The 17261-nt window shown below is 38.5% G+C and overlaps 1 protein-coding gene across 2 annotated transcripts in view; it reads right to left on the bottom strand.

Annotated features, from left to right (window-relative positions):
- Window positions 1-1048: 1048 nt before the first annotated feature.
- The window catches only part of WDR64 (WD repeat domain 64), a 152346-nt gene continuing 136133 nt past the window's right edge, over window positions 1049-17261 (bottom strand). For both annotated transcript variants that reach the window (XM_040451799.1, XM_040451800.1), the window contains 6 exons: window positions 16314-16423; window positions 13197-13385; window positions 11053-11158; window positions 8197-8277; window positions 7256-7366; window positions 1049-1575 (listed from right to left, as the gene is read on the bottom strand). In XM_040451799.1, coding sequence (XP_040307733.1) covers window positions 1492-1575; window positions 7256-7366; window positions 8197-8277; window positions 11053-11158; window positions 13197-13385; window positions 16314-16423 — 681 coding nt within the window. In that variant the 3' untranslated portion in view covers window positions 1049-1491. The remainder of the gene's footprint in view (window positions 1576-7255; window positions 7367-8196; window positions 8278-11052; window positions 11159-13196; window positions 13386-16313; window positions 16424-17261) is intronic.

Below are 17261 nucleotides of genomic sequence, written 5' to 3'. Positions count from 1 at the left end.
CTGCCAAATTCTGTGGTTCAAGTTGTACTGATTTTTTTTGAATCCTCAATTAAGTTTTCTAGGTGTGCAAGATTGTTATTGATCAGGCTGCATTTCAGGGACAAGACAGGCAAAAAAAACTTCCATGCTGTTCTGTCACCTTGGCCTCTCCCCCCACCCCAACTTATTTTTTAGAGGGAGAGAGACAGACAGAGAATGTGAGTGGGGGAGAGGGGCAGAAGGAGAGGGAGAGAGAGAAAGAGAGAGAGAGAGAAAGAGAGAGAGAGACAGAGAATCTCAAGTCGGCTCCATGCCCAACTCAGAGCCCAACATGGGGCTTGACCTCATGAACTGGGAAATCATAACCTGAGCTAAAATCAAGAAAAATAAAATTAGTAGGAGAAATAATCACATTCCTACAAGCACCCAAAATTAGTACACGCCTCAAAATAAACATAGAAATGTATAAAGTTTATGTGAATAAAAAATTTCTTTATTTTTTCCAAAGTTGTTGGAACTTTAAGAAGTGGAGCCCTTCAGAATGGAAAGGCAGAATCAAATCTTAAGAGACCACAGTTTTTTATTACCAAGTGGTATCATGCATATAACTGCTTTGGGTGCGTATAACCCTTGACATGGGAATGCTTTCATTACCCAGAGCTCTGAATCATTTCCCAAAGAGAAGTGAGGTCAGTGAATGTGCAGGCTTCAATTCTGATACCTTCCTCATGCCTCTGATTTATTTAAAATCTCTTGTATTGTTGATCATATTTAGATGCTTTGTATTTGTATTTGTATTTGCTTTGTATTTGTAAACACAAATACAAAAATACCAAAAAATGTAAAAATACATGCGTGCCCATTGGTAAAATTAATGATTTGGCCACATTACCAAAATCAATTGGTAAAATAATTAATAAAAGATGAACCCAAGAAAGGTCAGATAATTCTTTTTATCTGGACTCATTTCTAGACTAAATGTAAATGACTTCTAACTTTAAGAAACTCTAAACATTTTCTTCCACATGACATTTCCCTAAATGAAGGAAATAAAGAGCTAGAGGCTTGATTTGCACATTTTTCTTTTTAATGTTTTTCTTTGTATAACACATAGGATGAAACAAATTCTGATAATTCTGCTTATGAATTCGGGTGAACAAGGGGGAGATGCAAACAGGTGATCATTGATAACCATGTTATTTTCAGTCTACTTAAGGTATTGATTCTCTTTGTTTCCTTACGTGTCATGTTGCTGACAGTAAGCAAGAAACATTCCCTATTCATTAAGTGGATTTCCATTTATGAATGAAGTTGGCTAACTGCTTGCTGCTTCCTTGTTCAGATCTGAGGCCACCTGGGCTCCGTGAGCAACCTTCTCCACTGAAGGATGGCCTGAGGATATAGATATGGATGACAGTGTCTTGGGGACCCACACTTTCATCCTGAAATAAAGACTGGAGTATCATACATGTGAAGCTCAGGCCACCACAGTCACATCTGATTTTTCTCTCTTCATTTGTTGATGGCTGGGAAGAAGGAAGAAGCCAGATTTATTTGTGGGACGAAATTTCTTTTCAGACTTTTCTTCTGTTGACTCTGTGAAATAAAGGACATGTCAGTTAGTAACTGGCATTATATGATAAATACAATTTTTAGAGTCAAGTTGCACCACTAATTTATGTAGAGATTTTAATCCTCCTAGTAAGAAAGTATAGTTATTTGCTTAACTATCCTGTATGCTTCCAGGGTAAAAATGTGTTAAAAACTGGAGGTAGGGGTGCCTGGGCGGTTCAGTCAGTTAAGTGTCAGACTTGATTTCAGCTCAGGTCATGATCTCATGGTGAGATCGAGCCCCGCGTTCGGCTCTGTACTGGGCGTGGAACCTGCTTAGGATTCTCTCTCTCTTCCTCTCCCTTTGCCCCTCCCCCACTTGCTCAAGTGCGTGCCTGCATGCGCACACTCTCTCTCTCTGAAAAACGAAATGAAACGAAACAAAACAAAACAAAACAGGAGGTGGGGTTCCAGAAGGGTATGGTGGAAAAGCAGAAGCTTTGGACTAACTACTTGACTGGGCAGTTATCCCATGCTGGGACTCAACTACCCAGTCTGCAAGGGTTTGATTAAAATAAAGCCAATTACAGAAGTTTGCTATGTTGTTGTCAGGCATAAAGATATTGTATATGAATATCATCAGAGTCCATTGACTTATAGGAAAATAAAATCAAGTGATGATCCCACAAATGAGAAATGAAAATTAGTTTTGAATTAGATAGTTCTGGAAGACATACATATAGAAAGTTAAACTCATTTGGTTTAAAAATTCAGAACAAGAAGTATCTAATTTTTGTCAGTAATATTCAGCTAATATTGACAGTACACATCAATTTGATTTTATGCTCTATTGTGGAGAATAAGAAAGGAAGAAGGGAGAGGAAATACAGAGAGTTATAGCTAAAGAAAAAAACAGAGAGAGGGGCGCCTGGGTGGCGCAGTCGGTTAAGCGTCCGACTTCAGCCAGGTCACAATCTCGCGGTCCGTGAGTTCAAGCCCCGCGTCGGGCTCTGGGCTGGTGGCTCAGAGCCTGGAGCCTGTTTCCGATTCTGTGTCTCCCTCTCTCTCTGCCCCTCCCCCATTCATGCTCTGTCTCTCTCTGTCCCCCAAAAAATAAATAAACGTTGAAAAAAAATTAAAAAACAAAACAAACAAAAAAAAAAAAAACAGAGAGAGCCCCAAGGTAAAATTCAAAGATCTCTCAGGCTTGAACCTAAAGATCTCTCAGGCTTGAACGCTTACAGTCACCTGACCAGTCCTCTCTGAGACACAAGGTGGGAAACTTAGTTCCCCAGATCAATCCACTAACCAATTGGAGCAAATTCCCAAGCTGCACTGATTTTCAAATCTAATTTTCTATCATTATTCTCGCCCACTTCCTCCTGCTCTCTCCCCTCCTTCTTGATCTCATTCATTCTTTCATTCAGCAAAGTGTGTGTGTGTGTGTGTGTGTGTGTGTGTGTGTGTGACTTATGTGTCTGTTCTAAGCCCTGGAGATCCACCAGAGAATGAGCCAAAGTGCCTGCCTTCATGGATCTTACATTCTAGTGGGGGAGAATCATTACAAATAAATCCACGTTTATGAAACGTGATAGCAGGTAGTGATTGGAGCTGTGAAGAAAAATAAAGTAGGGTGAAGGCACAGAGAGCGATGGGAAGGGAGAGTTCTTCCTTGTTCATTACGTGCAGACTCTCATCTGGTTACTTAACCCGGAGACACCGAGCAGCTTCCTGAGTGCCTGAGTTACACTGCATTGTATTCAAGTGTCTGGGCTCTGAAGTCAACCTGCTGGATTTAGATCCCAGCTCTACTATTTACTTCTTTTGGCATCTTAAATAAATTATTTGTCCTCTTGTGCTTCAGCGTTCTTGAGTATCAAATGGGGATGATAATCATAACTCCCTCGTTGTTCCAAAGATTCGGTGAAGGAGTGCATATAGAACCTACAGGTTTGTGCCTGGCATGCTAATTTAAACACGAATGTTAGCCATTATCACCAGCGGTAGCTCTCAGTTACGGTTTTTATCCCCTTTCACCTGAAATAAGATTGTGAGTGTGTTTCTGCTATTCTTTGAAAAGTTATAAAGTATGCTATTATATATATATTTTCTCATTGTTTTAAGTAATGGGTGAAACACGGTTGCACGAATAATCCAAAACTAACAGGTAGTCAAAAGAGTGTTTGTTTGCAGTTTTGTAATTCATATATTTTATGCCTACATTTGCATTCTTATATATCTTTCACTTAAGCATTTTTCTATTATTGGCTATGCTTCCCCAATTGTGTAAATGGATCACATGTCACAAAGTTCATGTTCTCCCACTCTCTTCCACATTTAAATTGAAAAGGAGCTACAGTTGACCCTTGAGGATCCCCTCATGGAGTAGAAAATCCACGTATAACTTTTGACTCTCCCCATACTTAACTACTAACAGTCTACTGTGGACTGGAAGCCTCACCAGTAACATACACAGTGGATTAGCACATATACCATATTTTTATAATAAAGAAAGCTACAGAAAAGAAAATGTGATTAAGAAAATCATCAGGAAGAGAAGGTATACTGTACTGTATATTTATTGAGAAAATCATCAGGAAGAGAAAATACTGCACTGTAATTATTGAAAACAATCAGCACAGAAATGGACCCTTGTAGTTCAAACCTGTGTTGTTCAAGTGTCCACTGTATAAAATTGGCTCTGATGTATGCTTTCCTGTGCTATGGTTAATATTTTGTAACTTGTTTAATTCTAAAGGGATTTACAAGCTATTTAAAGACACTAATAATTGAAATCAGCATTTCTATTATTTAAAAATAATCAGTTGAAGAGATTAAGATACCTGTTTTTGGACTATTTGCTCAGAGAACTTTCTCTTCTCTTTACTGTGAGCTCTTTGATCTATGAATGGCTTCTTAGTGCCCAACACAGTGCAGGGCACATTAGTAGGTATTTCAAGATGTTCTGTACATGTTTGTTTCACAAAACTGGAATTTGAACACAAAATTTTCTGAAGTCATATTATGCCTAGCTTCTTGGAAGTGCTTTTCATGAAAATAGATATTTGATGGGTATTTATTAATTTGACCTCATCCACTATTTTCCCCACTTAAGCTGTATGTGTTTTTTTTTAAATTGCAGACAATCAACATAGTGATTCTTTTTTTTTTTTAAGTTTATTTATTTATTTTGAGAGAGAGCAGAAGTGGGGTGGGGGTAGAGAGGGAAAGACAGAATCCCAAGCAGGCTCTGTACTCTCAGTGCAGAACCCAGTGAAGGGCTTGAACCCACAAACTGTGAGATCATGACCTGAGCCAAAGTTAAGAGTCAGATGCTTAACAGACTGAGTCACCCAGGTGCCCCCATGATTCTTTAATCTATACCGGTTTCCAGATTTCACTGTCATCTTGCTAAGTGCATAATTTTGTGGAAAGGACCTAATATTATTTTGGAAACAGATTTTAACCCCTGACTATACTTAACTCTTTTCTACATTAAACTAGAAAGGGAATTTTTACCTTTTCTATAAGCAAACGGAGATATCTACTCCTTTTACCCTTCTTGTATGGTTAATGATTTTTCAGAGTGAACGAAAGCTTTATTCTCTTTTTATTAAGAGAAAATAAAGTTTTAATGTCTATTAAAACAGTAGATATATTAAAAATTCCTTTGCATTTGGAGAAATAATTTATCATATTTCATGATCGTTGACAAAATTAATCATAGTGGAATCAATTTCTGATGATCTAAGTGTAGATTATTCATTATGTAGATTAACCATGACTAATTTTTATTCCATTTTTGTCTTCCTCCTGGTATTTAAGACACATTTGGCCACCTTCTTTCTTCACTTAGTCTGTACTTAAAGAATGCAAAGTATATTTAATATCAGATGAGGCAAAACAAATAAGAATGGAAATACAAGCATAAAATATACAAATTATAAAACCCCAAACAAACACTCTCTTGCTTACCTGTTAGTTGTGGATCATTTGATACCACTGTGTTTCATCCACTACTTAAAACAATTAACAGTAAATTATATTATTTTATAGAAAATCCTCTATTGCCAAAAATTCATATTCAAACAATTGGTAGAGTTGATGATTAACAGGAATCATTTATGTACATAAGCTAACAAAATAATGGTCAAGATTTCTATATAATTAAATAAAGCAGCTTTTTGTTCTGGTGGTGGGAGTTATGATTTTTATCGTTTATTCCATTAGGCACAGACAGTATGAACCAGCTCTTTCTGTTTTCAGTCTGACATCATGAAATGAGGCTTACAAGAAGTACCATGTGTTAGATCCTCCTCTTAAGGTTTGATCCATTTTTTAAAGTTTATTTATTTATTTTGAGAGACAGAGGGCATGAACAGAGGGGGGCCAGAGAGAGAGAGGGAGAGAGAGGATCCCAAGCAGACTGTGCTATCCACCTCAGTGGGGGGCTCGAGCTCATGAACCGTGAAATCAAAACCTGAGCTGAAATCAAGAGTCAGGTGCTTAACCAACTGAGCCACCCAGGAGCCCCACATTTCATCTATTTTATTATAAAGATGAGACGAATGGCCACAGGTTAAGTTGAGCCAATACAAGCTTCCTGGAACTAGTAGAAGAGTGACAGCATTTGAATTTTCTAGGCTGTATGGCTTAGTAGGATGAGCATGACATTTAGAGTCACAAGTAGAACTCAGCTTATCACTTATTTCTTATGTGATCTTTGGCAAGTCGCTTACCCTCTGGTTAGGCTCTACTTTTTCCCAGTTTTAAGCTGGGTATAACATTTTTCTTTGTAATTGTTGTGAAAATGAGGGGAATAATTTCTAAAAGTACTATGTAAACTGTAAGTCATTGAACGCTAGCTACGCCTATTAATACACAAAACAACTTCTTGAGGTGGCTGGTGACACAGAGGCTTACTGATTTCATGGCTCCATCCTGTAGGTACCATAACATTCAGAAGCAAGGATGGCTATACAACCCTCAGAGATGTTATGTCATGTTACCTAGCTTTTTTTTTAACTTCATATGATTTTCTTTTTTTTAAATATGAAATTTATTGTCAAATTGGTTTCCATATAACACCCAGTGCTCATCCCAACAGGTGCCTTCCTCAATGCCCATCACCCACTCTCCCCTCCCTCCCACCCCCCACCAACCCTCAGTTTATTCTCAGTTTTTAAGAGTCTCTTATAGTTTGCCTCCTTCCCTCTCTGTAACTTTTTTTTTCCCCCTTCTCCTCCCCCATGGTCTTCTGTTAAGTTTCTCAGGATCCACATAAGAGTGAAAACATATGGTCTGTCTTTTTCTGTACGACTTATTTCACTTAGCATAACACTCTCCAGTTCCATCCACGTTGCTACAAAAGGCCATATTTCATTCTTTCTCATTACCAAGTAGTATTCCATTATATATATATAAACCACAACTTCTTTATCCATTCATCAATTGATACTAGCTTTTAAAACTAGGCAGTGAATCTAAGTCTTGAATTAGCTCTGGAAAAATTTCATTTGTCAGGTTCAGAGGTCCTGTTTAATTTTTCCTCTCTGTCCAGCAAATTCATGATTTCCATCTCACAGAGCTAAAACACATGCATCCTGGAATATTCATGATAAGAATATGGACTGAGAAAACCTTAGGCCCAGAATGTCCTTGGGAACAAAGAAATAATTAACAGTCCACACAGAAAAGGAATACACTAGGAATTCTAAGTACTAACCTTATCATGAGTGTGACCTCCCTTCTTTTTTCCTGGAATGATGTCAGAAGATTCCCTTCGTGCTTCTGAACCAATGAGTGGAAGAAATCTTAGGCTAGTGGGGCTTGGTACCTAGAAGCCATAAGTAAAGATTTAGTGAGACATATTTAAGGTGATTACACCTGTAATGTGAATTCACAGGGGTGGAGAATAGGGAAAGGTCAACTGCTTTAAAATATACTCCTCCTTCCCAGATGCCCACTATGACTTCTTGACACTTCATCCTTAGCATTATCTGTAGCTTAAGTGTTTGACCCTATTACAGGGAACATGTTCTTGGGAAGGAGAAATAACATTTTATGAAATAATAAGTTAAGGTTAAGTTGAAGTATTTCTTCTTCAGTTTATTATTCTTGGTTTAATCAGTTGTTTAAACAGAGGTTAGCTCTAGTGGAGACTGGAAGAGAATGAGTAAGGAGGAGAAAATTCTGGGCAGAGGATGAATTCTGGGTCAACGGACAGCACAGGCAAAGTCACAGAAGAGGGAAGAGTGGTGATGCTTAAGGAATGGCAAGTAATTTGGCACAGCTGGAGTATAAGGTACATGGGAGAATGTGATAGAAAATGAGATCATACAGTTCAGGCAGATGCCAGATTATGAAAGGTTTGTATGCCAGGCTAAAGGTATTTGGATTTTATCCTGTAGGCGATGAAGAGCCAGGTTAAAATCTGAAATAGTTTCCTATAGTGTTGTTTAACGTGAAATGGCAGAGGCAAATGGTCAAGACCATGGACACCTAGAACTAGAGACTTCTTTGGGATCAGATGCAGCACGCTCATAGAAGCATCAGTCTGCTTGGTTATGTGATTTTCTTCAACCTTGTTGGGTAGCCCAAGGTCGGGAATGAGACATCAGATTCCTTGTTTTCTAACTACTCTAGTTCTAGAAGCCTCCAATTTACCCTATATATAGGAAGAGAGCCGAAAACAATCCCTGCCTCTCTGTTTTCCATCAGGAATCCTTCTAAGGCACGTCTTCGAATCTGCAAAACACAGGAAGTGGATGTTTAGTGATGTGGTCACATTCTATCAGTGGCAAAATTCCTGGGTTTAAATCCTGACTCTGATGTTTATTAGCTGAATGATCTTGGGCAAGTTCTTTCCCTGTTGACTATTTATGAGGATCAAATGAAATAACACAGATAGTGTGCTACTCAAATGTAAGATTTACTATCATCGTATTATTATTACTGACAATGATATGTCAAAAAGAAGTGAATGAATACATTTTATACAATTGAGAAAGAAAAGGAATAGGCAAAACAAGATTCTGGAAGAATTCAGAGATTCCTAAGAAAAGGGTGTTTTAATTCAACTTTAGCATTAATGTTTTATTATTTTACCAATGAATTGAGAAGATAAAGTTGAGCTAAGGGGTAGACAATCCTTGCAGCATTTGATTGTTTCAAGGCCTTTTAAACTTTGCTAAAGATTTCCCCAAAATGTATTTAATATTGCAGTTAAATTATTTAAAAAAATTGTTTCTTATCTTCAAATTGGAAGAGAATATTAAAAGGACATACCAATCTTTATTTTTGGGTTGTACTATTTCAATCCTATTCAACAAAATTGAGTTATATGCTATGCATAAGTTTTTGGCCATAAAGAGCTTAGGACTCAGTGGTGAGTGGGAAGTAAAGAAGAGTACACAAAAAAATACTGATTCATTGGAGAACATGGTAAATGAATATGCTATAAAACACAAAGCAGGGAGAGATCAGGGTTGTTGGAGGATGTAGAATTAACATTTACTGAGAATCTGTGATGTAACTGTATGCATCTTCACATCTAATCCTCACCACAACACTTTGAAGGGTTTGCAGATGAATAAAGAGATAAAATTATTTAAGATTAAACCTAAGTCTGTCCCACTCCCCATCCTGTCCTTCTCCTCCTTGTCACCCTGCCCTCTGGGAGCAGCTGAGTTCCATTTGGACAGAAAGGCAGGACTTATGAAAACTATTTAATTTGGAAAATATTAAGTATTTATCAAATTATGAAGTTGATAATGTGAAAGAATTATGACATAATGAACATCCATGGACCCACTGCTCTGTTTTATGTATTGAAACAATACCCTCAACTTTGAGGTTCTGAGTCCTTTTCATCTGCCTTTAAAATGTAATGACTGTCCTGAACTTTGTGCTTTTAATTCTCTTGCTTTCGTTTATATAGTTTTACTTTATGTAAATTTTTGCCCAAACAATATTTTATTTAGTTTGGCTTCTTCTTGACTTTTATATAAATGAAATAATTATATACATATTCTTAAGCAAAACTTTTCCCATTTAATAGCATGTGTCAAACAATTATTCATATACATGAGTGTTGTTTTGGTCCATTTATATTCACTCTTCTGTAGTATTCCAATTTATAGATATGCCATAATTATGTTCCGATTATAATGTCTGTGAGCATTTAGGCTGCTTTCAGGTTTTTCTGTTACAAACAGTACTTCTCTGAACATTCTTGTACCTGCCTCCTAACCATGTGTTTAAGGGTTTCCCAAAGATATATAGCTAGGATACTATAACTGTTTTCAACTTTACTAGATAACGCCATATTGTTTTCCAAAGTGGTTCTACCAATTTACACTATTTCTGCCAGCAGACTAGTGTTCTGATTGTGCCAAATGCACACTGACCCTTGATATTGTCAGACTCTCTGACATTTGCCAATCTGCTGGGTGTAAAATGATATCTCATAATATTATTGGTGTGAATTTCCATGTTTACTAATGAGCATCTCATCATTGCTTATTGGCAATTTTTTTTTCCTTCTGTGATGTATCTATTCAAGTATTTGACCATTTTTTAAATTGGACTGTCTTTTTTTCTTATTGATCTTTTTAGGAGTTCCTTTTCTATTCTGAATATTAATCTTTTGTCAATTACAAAGGTGGGGTGGACTTGACAGAGAAAGGTCACAGATGTGGTATGGACAGCTCAGGCGAACTGGGGCAGAAGGCAGGAATGCTCAGGAAATAACAACTAGCCTGATCTCTAGAGGGTGGGGCAAGGTAGGTTAGTAACAGGAGATAAGTTTAAAAAGGTTAAGTTTGGCTTATTGTGTTGAAGATCTTGAAGAAATTGATTTCAATTAATACCACACCTTAGCCTAAAGACTCATGCTATATCCACGTTTTACAAATATTGCAAATAGGATGAATAGCAGGACCCATTTCTCTCCTAATTCTGCACTGAAGAAAAGTGTGTCAGTCTGTGATAGGCAGAATCATGGCAACCAAAGATGTCCACATCCTGTTTCCCCCACCCCCAACCTATGGTTTCACTGCCTTACTTGGCAAAAGGAACTTTGCAGATGTGATTTAGGTCAGGAACCTTGAGGTGGATTATACAGGTGGGTCCAATCTAATCCCAGGCATCCTTAAAAACAGAGAACCTTTCCCATAGGGTCACAGACATGTGACCACAGGAAGATGGTCAGGGAGAAGCAATATGTCTGGCTTTGAAGATGAAGGAGGAGGGCCCCCAACTAAAGCATTGAGATTCTCCCCTACAGCCTCTATAAAAGGAACATAGCTCTGGCAACACTTTAATTTTAGACCAGTGAGAACCAGGACAGACTTCTGACATATAGAACTATAAGATAATGAATTTATATTGTTTAAGCCACCAAGTTGGTAGTAATTTGTAACAGCAATAATAGAAAACTAATATACCAGAGAGATCTAAATTCAGGAAAACAAAAGCAAAGTGCTTTATCTTTTTTTGTTCACTTGTTTGTTTTAAGGCTACCTTGGGAGAAGAAAGAGACTTGAAAAACTTAAAATCATGATCCACTTCAAAGGCCTTGGGAGGTGTACGTTTGAAAAGCAACGACATGGAGCTCATTTTTTTCCATCTGTGTAAAAAGATACAAGAAAACCTGTTCAGCACATACCCACATCTTTTATTCTCTGCCTACTGCACGTGTATCCATTAAATCCTTCTTTCTCTGGGTCCCAAATTCTCTGGCTTTCATGGCACCAGTCCTAATGATGCTACCTCTGCACTTAACTAGTCATTCTTTATTTGTTCACTCAAATACCTTTTAAGTGCCTATTGTGTGCTAAGCACTAAGCTAAGAACTGGGTATATAAAGATGTATAAAACATGGTCTGAATCCTCAAGGAACTCACAGAGCTAGTGAAGGAGATGCATATTACCAAATTAGAATATACTATTTTGAGTACTAAGATAAATGGATGTTCAAGGCTCAGCAATTACCCATTGATCAACTGTGTGTGGGGAACTTTACCACAACTTGATGAGTCTCGACTCTACTACACCACCTGTCATGTTTTGGCATGATCTCTTCTCTGGAGCTCTTGCTGGCCAGTCAAGGCAAGGCTTGAACCCTTCAGTGGAGTCTTGGCAGTCACGTGGGACCCTTGTCGATTCTTCTAAAATTGCTGCTGTGTGGCTTGTGGCACTTTGCTGCAATTTCTGTTTCTTCTACCAACTGTTGGACTAGATGATGGCATGCAGTCTCTCCAGCTTTGGCGCACTTACGATTTCCCTAAAGGGCTTTATTTTAGACAATCCCTTCTGCTTCTTCCCATTTTTGACTCATCTGGTCAGTTCCCCCTCTTCTGGTCTGCTCTATATTACCAGTCCAGGGAGGACCCCCATGCTTTGCTGATGTTGAGCTCAGTTAAGCTCCAATCACTTCCGTAATGACAAAGATTCAACCACATCAAAACCAGGACTGAATGTTACAAACGCACAAAACACCTTTTTGCCAACACTCTGTTCCCTACTAGGTAACTGTCCTCTTTTTCTAAGCTTTTAAGCGGTGCTCAGGTGTCCTTGAGACACAAGCACACCCATGAATCAAACTCTTGTCTAACGTTAGAGCTATCTGACTTCCTTACAAAGCAATATATACTATCATCACCTCACATCTCCTATTTATTTCTCAAGCACTAGCATGTGATTGTTACCCACCACTCCACTGACATTACCCTCTCCAAGGTCATCAGCTGAAATAATGCCAATCTTGTGTTTACTTTTCTGTTGTCCTATGTGACTTCACTGCCACGTTCTGCAAATGTGTCCTCACTACCACTTGTCATCATACCATGTGCATGTGGTTTTCTTTTCAACAACCAGACAGGTCTATCTCAATGCTCATTAAATATCTTCACTTGGATGTCCCACAAACATCTAGACTTACACTTGTCCAAAACCAAATGCACTATCCTTTTCTTCAGACTTGTTTTTTCTCTTCTGTATTCTGTCACTATGATTTCTGTAAAGCTTAAAATCCTCCTGTTGGTCCGTTACAAAACCCATTGCGATTTGGCATCTATAAAATTTTCTTGCTTTATCTCCCGCCACGTCGTCCTTACTTGCTCACTGGACCCCCCAGTCTTGAAAAACTACATCATAGTCTTTCATTATTTAGTGCTTTTACTTACCCATGATTTAAGTAAACATAGAAGATCAAAGTTGCCTCTTTGGTCTTGTTTGGTTACATCCCATTTACGCCTTGGTGATTATCTTGAGAATCACATTTTCCTAGAAGTACCATTATACTGAATTGTAGCTTTTTGTTTACATATTTTTCCCCTCCACTGGATTGCAATGTTATTGAAAAGTCCTGGACTTTTCACCTTTGAATTCTCCATGTCCAGCACAGTGTCACATTCTTGGGGTGCCTGGGTGGCTCAGTCGGTTAAGTGTCTGACTCTTGGTTTCAGCTCAGGTCATGATCTCACGGTTTGTGAGTTCAAGCCCCACTTTGGGCTTTGTGCTGATGGCACTGAGCCTGCTTGAGATTCTCTCTCATTTCTTTGCCCCTTTCCTGCCTGTGCTCTTTCTTAAAATAAATAAATAAACTTAAAAAAATAGAGTTTAATTCTTGTCTGCTCATCTAAAGAAAAACCCAATGGTCTTACTTTTGCCGGTCAAATACCAGAGGATATTCATATTTTTGCGTCTTCTCTGTGAATTTGTTTTCTTCTTTTATTTCTATGGGATATTCATTAACATCACATGGCAAAATGAAATCATTTGTTGGTGATATTTCAAACATTCTTCGCTGTCCAAAATATCCACAGTAATGACCATTGAGGGCATGCCAGACCCTGAGGAAAGGCAAAAGTAGGGAGAAGAAAGTAACTGGAATTCAGTGAAAGTTATTGTTTATTAGATCATTTATATGGGTTTCTACTGGTCCATCAGAGATTTTAAGCTTGATTCGAGGACTATTCCTGTTAAATACATGGAACCAATCATAGCGTAAGCATTTTTATCCATTAGAATTCTAATCAACAACAATTTTGGGAAATGTTGATTTGAGTCTGTACTTATGATGGCCATTCATTAAAATCAGAAAACAAGGAATGGATATTTCCCAGAATAACACTGTTCATTCATTGTGATCAGAACCTGTGTTGGCTGACAGTATGCTAGTTGAATTAGGCCTTACAGTGTGCTATATCTTAGTTGTCTACCTCTGCATCAGCATCAGTAGGGCTTGTGGGAGGAGTTTCCTAAGGATGCTTTTACTATTAACAAAATCCTCTCAACCTCCATCCATAACTCCTACTGTTCTGGAAAAACCATACTATTTTTCACAACTGAGTTATGAAATAAGGTGACAAAAGAAGTGGTTTTTTTTATCCATATGCATAGTTTTAGCATCAGGTCACTCTGTGAGATCCCTCTAAGCAGCCCACTTGATTTAAAGTCCTATAGAATATCCTTAGCAGGAGTGTGTGCCCTGCATCTTAAGGAAAGATAAAACAGCATGTGGAAGATCTTGCTTTTATATCTTGACTTCAACCTCAGAGTAACAAATGATGGAAGCAGTCATCATGGCCCATGAGGAGGACACACTAAATGAGGTAAGAGTAAATTCCACCAAGTTCAAGTGGTTTCCCAGGTCACGGGGGCGGGCATTGAGGAGAGGACAGAGGAGAGGTATCTAGCCAGGACTCCTCACACCTAATAGCATCCTAAGAATGTAACATGAGCATTTTACATCCCTTACATATTCTAATTCTCCTACACTGCCTTGCCAGAGCCTTCACCAAAGTGAAATGGACCAGTCCTTCCAGCACAGAAGTTAGAGGGTAAGGACTACCTTTAGGACAATTCCAAACTCACTCTATTCTAGGTCAGGACTGAAGCAGCTTCTGATCTTGTTTTGTGACATTTCCTGCTGCATGTGGAATTCTTCCAGATGACTGATCCCACCTCTCAGCCTGATTTCCTGGGTCTTAGATAAATATCTTAGCCCTGTCTATCCTCTGTCTAAAAGCTAAGTCTTTATTACACTTTTTCCTATTATAATATCACAATCTTTTTGATAACAAAGATTTAGAATGTTAAAATTCCCTACCCCTTTGGAAAGTGGCAGCCAGTGTTTGCAAAAGGACATAGCTTAGTTATAAAGGGAAGTGTATCTGAAATAGTTATTCATAGAGCTACTTTTTCTGAATTGAGTATCTAGGGAGATCTCCACTTGAAGGAATCATATAAAAGAAATTTCTGAGCAGGGAATGCTCATAACAACAGAAGTGTGTGCACATGTGACATGTGGTACACGTGCACACTTGCGTTTGTGTGTGCGTGCCTGTGTGTATTACAATCCCCAATTAGCACTTCTGCTGACAGGTAGCTGAAAATAAACCGGAACAGAGACCCAAGGGACAGAGTTGTGAAAAACATCTGTAATAATTAAATGTCACGTTTTTAATTTTTCCTATAAATAAAATAACACATTCCCTTTCTGGCGGAGGAAGAGCTGTTTAACCCCAGTTAGGACCTTGCCCCCTACCAGACTCACTTTTCACTCAACATTTCTAATAATTTACTTTCACCCTTCCATATTTAAAGTATTTTTCTCTTTTAGTGCCTCCTTTCTCTCTCTTTTTTCTTAAGTGCCTCCTCTCTTAATGAATGGTACCATCGTTCACTGAGTGGTATATGGCAGGAGGTAGGCTTGACATCCTCTGCTTACCTTCCCTTTCAGTTAAACTTTTTGTCTCCTGGATTTTATCTCCTGGACAGTTCTCAGATCCGGACTATCTGCTTCCAGCACTGTTGCCACTGCCCTAGTCCAGGCACCTGCACTCAGCATAGACTTCCAACTGGTCTCTTTGCTCCCACCTTGCTGCTCTGAAATCCATTCCCTACACGTTATTTTTTTGAAAAATGTAAATCAGATTATGTTAGTCCTTCACTTAAAATCCTTTGGAAGCTATTTCCTTCAAGGTGAAGATTCAAATCAGCCCCAGGCTCACACAGGGTCTTTTACCCAATGTAAAATACTCCTTCCTTTTTGCCTTCACTATGTTTAAACTCTCCAGCACACTTTGAAACCTCTCTACCACTCTCGATCTTACCTGACTTTATTCTCCCAAGAGGATAATTCATTACCATGATTTTGACACATTTTAATATGCAGCAATTTGTCTCAAGAAATGTCATGGCATTTCCTTTCTTTGTGTGTGTGTGTATGTGTGTGTGTGTGTGTGTGTGTGTGTGTGTGTGTGTGTGTATGTGTGTGTTCAGTATTGGTGTATGTATCCTTAGCATTATCCAGGCAATTAGAAATAAGTAGGCTTTGCAGAATCAACCACAGTGTCCGTGAAAACATTAGCTTGCTTTCACTTTTCTCAGTGTTGAGTTGCACTTTGCTATGACTTTCTTTATGCCTTCTGATCCTGTGTCTCCTGTGGCTGTTCCTGGGCTTGAGTCTATCTCTCTGAGATAATCATCTGGCTTCATTCTTTGAAATGAGTACACAAAAAACACTTTTATTGAAGTATTTGTTATACTCTGACATGGATGAGCAGGGCATCTTGTCTCCTTGGGCATGGAAAAGAATCCTAAGCCAGTGGCCATCTTTCCAAAGCCCTTTCTGCGTGCCACATTTTGTTTGTTTGTTTATGTATTTATTTTAATTATCCAATCAAGATAGTATTTGGGGTATAAACTTAAACTGTAGCTTAAAATTTTTACTTCTCGCGCTCAAAACCCTAAATTCACAATATGAAGGTCCATACCTTACTGAGCCATCAATGGAGGCAGTAAGTACCACTTGTTTGTCTTCTATGTAGATTACTTGAACAATTTCTAAAGAATGAGCACGCCAGGCAAGCAGCTGCTTCAGTTTCTAGAAAGCAACAATAAAGCATATTCTGTAGCATAAGTATGTGCTGATTATAATCCAATCTCAAGCAAAACCAGTGACCACGAATGAGCCAAGCTTCCAAGTGAATGGGTGTGGACCTCTGTGCAGGTTGAAACCCCTCTCCCTGTGAGCTTTTTTTCCTTGCTCAGGTATCCTAACTCCATTTTTAGGTGTTTGTTCATCTCATGTATTCCTGGGAGAAGAAAGACCTTATGTCTTTAGCAATTTCTCGTTTAAGTGAGGATGAACATTTAGTTGAGGATTACAAGATGAGTAGACAAAAGAAAAGCCTTAGGAGAAAGGCTGTGGGATAGGCAGAGGCAGAGTGGAATCAGGGGCAGGAGGAAGCAGAGCTGAAAGGTGAGGACCGAAGGGGAAGTTGGCAAAACTTCCGTGTTTTCAAATTTTATCCAGAGATAGCCCTGGTGATTTTGTTCTCTTTTTTTTTTGGTGGTGGTGGTGGTGGTGGTGATGGAGGTAGTAGGGTTATATATGATATCACAAGGAATCAACAATTAGAATGGGCCTGGCTCATTCTCTTTGATAGACCTCAGAGGTCTCGATTCAAGATGTGGCTTATCCTCAAGTCTAGAGCCTTTAAACAGGCCTGAACTGTGTGAACTAGAGTTGTCCACTGGAAGGCTGACTCTGTAGCAACATCTCCTTAGAGCACATTCTGTCTCTATCACTGATGAACTCACACCAAGCACTACTTCCTCTGGGGTCATCTACCTAGAATATATGTGTAGCTAGAATTCTGGCAGCTTGGAGTTTTCTTATGAGTCTCCTATTCATTTAGACTTGAACAAAGTTCAGACAC

Source organism: Herpailurus yagouaroundi, unplaced genomic scaffold (assembly GCF_014898765.1).
Source record: "Herpailurus yagouaroundi ecotype Mexico unplaced genomic scaffold, PumYag 205, whole genome shotgun sequence".
Taxonomy (NCBI): Eukaryota; Metazoa; Chordata; class Mammalia; order Carnivora; family Felidae; genus Herpailurus; species Herpailurus yagouaroundi.
This window is presented reverse-complemented; position numbering and strand designations above follow the sequence as displayed.